Source organism: Cynara cardunculus (genome assembly GCF_001531365.2).
Source record: "Cynara cardunculus var. scolymus isolate 2C chromosome LG 6, CcrdV1, whole genome shotgun sequence".
NCBI classification, from domain to species: Eukaryota; Viridiplantae; Streptophyta; class Magnoliopsida; order Asterales; family Asteraceae; genus Cynara; species Cynara cardunculus.
Window position 1 is genome coordinate 8,950,927 of NC_037533.1, and position 4,345 is coordinate 8,955,271.

The 4,345-nt window shown below is 34.8% G+C and overlaps 1 protein-coding gene across 1 annotated transcript in view; it reads right to left on the reverse strand.

Moving 5' to 3' along the window:
- Nucleotides 1-1,317, reverse strand: part of LOC112514122 (cyclin-D5-1-like) — a 2,587-nt gene extending 1,270 nt beyond the window's left edge. The window contains exons 1-4 of the mRNA XM_025120454.1: nt 1,078-1,317; nt 878-964; nt 519-803; nt 287-427 (exon numbers count right to left, since the gene is read on the reverse strand). Coding sequence (XP_024976222.1) covers nt 287-427; nt 519-803; nt 878-964; nt 1,078-1,317 — 753 coding nt within the window. The remainder of the gene's footprint in view (nt 1-286; nt 428-518; nt 804-877; nt 965-1,077) is intronic.
- Between the last annotated feature and the right edge of the window lie 3,028 nt (nt 1,318-4,345).

Here is a 4,345-nt window from a genome sequence, read left to right on the forward strand (position 1 = left end):
TATATATATATATATATAACTGTAATTGCTATAAAAATTATATAAATCGTTTACACCATCTTAATATAAGAGGGATGTTATAAAACATGTTAATTATGTTTTGAGAATATAAAAACTAAATCTTGATGTTGATATGTGTTAGGATGAAATTACTARATAAAGATGCATTTGACTAATTCTSAYATAAAAAATGTTGTAAACAATTAAAGATGGTTTCAGTCGCATCATGTTGTACGCCCTRTTGTGGTCCCTATGAAGAGTATCAAAATAAACTACAATCACTCACATGATCGAAAAGCCGATTTAACCAAGTAGTCTTCAGTTTAATCTCCAAAGATTCTCTTGTCAAATTTTGATCCATGGCCGTCAATGTAGCTGCCATTGCTACGGTAGATGAACGACGTCCCATTAAATTTGTATCTATAACGTATATTGAATCAAATAATCAAATAAACTCCATACAACAACTAAGATTCAAATCCATGGTAGAAACCAAGATTCAGGAACTTGCCTTTTATTGTAGCAAAAAGGATTTGTGTAGTTCGAGACACAAAATGTCTCTTTGAAGATTCTGTGCAGAAGCATGAAATAAAGCAACGGATGAAGTCAAAAGGAGTGATTGAATGCATCCTCCAATCCAACGTCGTCAATACCAGAAGCTCCATTCTCTGGATCACACTGCTGTCGAAGGTGTATTCATCGGTCGGAAACTCAGTCAATGCCGGAGCGTTGCTTTCTTCCATTTTTGCCGCCAACGACAAACAAGCCACCGATAGCAATCGGATCGCCCAATGCTTATCACTCTGTTTGCAAATAAAAAGTTACAAAAATATTCTCGATCGACAATGGATAGAAGGTTCTAGAAAATAAAACTTACATTGATAAGGCCTTTTGAAAGGAAACGGTCAATGTATGTTACTGACAAGTATGCGGTGCGGAATCGAAATCGGAGAAATGTTCTCGTCTGTGAATCAATCATCAATCAACATTAAATCAACAAAGTCTTAACGAAAATCGATCCTGATAATTAAATGCAACAAAAACATAGATAACGGATTAGGAAATAGTGAATCGAACGTTGATTATCCATTGGATTGCTTCCGATCGAGCGGATTTAATCCAATCGTTGACATGCGATTCAATGTGACTCCGATCTCTCTCTTTATCAAGTAACTTTTGAAGATATCCTTCGTCTTCAACCAACGATTCATATTCATTTACGTCATCTTCATCATCATCTTCTGCTAATTCAGTCTCCGTTTGTAAAGAGAGAAATCCAGAGAGAGAAAGCGTAGAGTGAGAACCTAAATCCGCCATAGGTTTTCGTACAACTTGCTTCTGTACCTCTCTCTTCAAAATCCAACAGAAATCTAGGATGAATAAAGCGATATCTTCAGCGATAGATACGGTTGATAATATTGTGTATTATTATCTTTAATAAACTGAAATTTGTTTGTGATAACAACCGCCGTGTGGTTATTGTCGGTAGCGTTACGGTGGAGGAGGTGACGGCTGGGATGGTGGCGGGTGGTTTTTTAATTCCGGTGGCAGAGTCAAAGAGTGGATTGAGCAGGTTTGACTAGAAATGCGTCGTGTGGTGAGTCTGGAACCGTGCCATGCTTCTTTTGGGTTTAATAACTACTGAGGCAGAGGGGGACTCTTTATGTCAATTATTTTGGTATTATTATTCATGGGTGCATGGATATACGTGAAATTAAATAATTACAAGAGTGAACAACATTTTTGGTGTCTAAGGTTTACACCAATATGTGAAAATGTTACTTAAATTTCAATAATTATAATTATTATCCCTATTGTTTACGATTTCTTTTAAAAATGGTCCCTCGTTTTTATTTTCGTTAATTTTTTTTCTGTTAAGTTAGGGTTTAGTCTTTTTTACACATTTTCTTTATTTTATATTAGGAATTAATAAAAATTAWTTTTTTAGTATATATACACACAAGCAAAACATGGTCAAAGCCGTCTTCTATCTCCATCAACCACCGACTTCGCTCATCTCCCCACCCACCTTCCATTTCCGTTTCTCCAGCAGCACCCTCTATCACCGACCAACATCGACACCCAAATCCACTCYGGTGGTCTTCTTCGACAGCACCCTCCATCACCGACCAACCCAAATTCACTCCAGTGGTCTCCTCCGGTGGCACCCTTCGTTACCGACCAACATTGAGACGCAACCTTTCTTCTCCAACCTTCCACTTCCTGTCAAACATTTCTTCTCCAATCTTCCACTTCCTGCCAAATCTTTYTTCTCCAACCTTCCACTTCCTGCCCAACCTTTCTTTTCAACATTTCWTCAAGACCATAGCTTTTTACCACTATGAGTTTCATCCAAACCCAACCTCTACACCTGCAACATACATACATAGACTCACACTGCCTATCTATGATTCATAGACATATACTTATATATACATAATGTATGCACATAGAGGCCAAAATGCATCACCGTCGATCTATGGGTGTGCATCCATGAACAACKATCACACATCGTGCATATATAAAAGTCACATACGCATACACTGTGCATATATAACACAAACACACAGATACTATGCATATATATGAAACCAACARATTATATCATGCAAACAACAATAAGAGAGATTACAAAGTATAAACCCTAGATCTATACAAATGATAGCTAAAACTTAGCTATGAAGAAAAAAATTATAAGGGAAGAACTTGTATCAGTATCTCAATTTCAATTCAAACTCTCTTGAGAAATAAAAATGAGAAAAAATGAATYGAGATATGAAAAGAACCGGCTAAGAAGAAGAATRAATATAAAAGATGAAATTGCAGAAATGGTCCTTAGAGAATACGTAATTATGCTCCGCTACCCTTCCACTTTTCCAAATAATGAGGCGCAGTCCTCCACTTTATATCAACAACTTTATACTTTTGACAGCTCCAACCCTTTAGGATAACAAAATATAACAAMAGTTAAGATTGTTAACAAAGTTAAAATCTTATCATATTTTARCACCCTCCCTCAATCTTTACTTTTGAATAAGTCAATCATTCTTAACTTTGAACACAAGTAGTTATGATGATTAATACTAAGAGATTTTGTAAAGATATTGGCAGGTTGTTCAGAAGAATTTTTTTTTTCAATCTTTAACAAACCTTTACTAATGTTTTCCCGAATTTGATATCAATTTCGATGTGTTTAGTGCGTTCATGAAAAACAGGGTTGTTARCAATTTGTATAGCAGATTTATGATCACAGTATAGAGAAACAAGTAGTAAACCCGAAATATTTAAATCTATGAGAATTTTTAGAACCCATAAAACCTCACAAGCAGTAGAGGTCATGGCTCTATATTCAGATTTTGTAGAAGAACGAGAAACAGTGCTTTGTTTCTCGCTTTTCCAAGAGATCATAGACTTTCCCAAGAACAAAAAAAAACCAGTTACTRAATGCCTAGAGGAAAGACACTTACTCCGATCGGCATCAACAAAAGCAGTTAAAGAATATTTTTCTGATCTAGTGAAGCTTACTTCTTTACCTGGAGATGATTTTATGTACCCGATAATTCTAAAAGCAAGTTTTCGATGTGATTGTCTAGGAGAATGCATAAATTGACTAAGACAGTGAACAACAAAAGCAATATCATGTCTAGTAGCAAGAAGTTAAATCAGTTTTCCAATTAATTTTTGATAACCACTATAATTGGACAAAGAAGAATCTTTGTTACTACTAGAATCGGTAACAATCATGTTCATATCCATGGGTGTATTACAAGGTTTACACCSTAAGTACCCAAATTCATTAAGCAATTATAGACAATATTTTCTTTGAGATATGCAAATTCCATTTACACAATCTAAAACTTCAAATACCTAAAAGGAACTTTAATTTTCCTAAATCTTTTATAAGAAACTTACTTTTTAAAAACARTTTTACCTTTTCTATTTCCCTAGTGGACTTATATTTWATCTTATAAATTCATTTACAACCTATAGAATTTCGGCCYTGAGGCAAGTCTGTTATGACCCACGTACCATTTCTATGTAAGGCTTCCATTTCATCATTCATAGCATTTATCCAATTTACATCAGTACATGCTTCTTGAAATTATTCTTGGTCCAACAGACTTGTTTAGACTAGATACAAAACAWARATTTTCAGATGAATGATAAGAATAATTAACGACCTTTTCCAAAMCATATTTAACCTTTCCTTCAACAAYAAAATCATCAAATTTTGTGGAAACACAGAGMCTCTAGTAGACCTTCTAGTAGACTGAGTAGRGGAAGAAGGTATACTAATAGTACCATCATAAATGAGACTTTCATCATTCTTTTGAGTCCTGTCAGC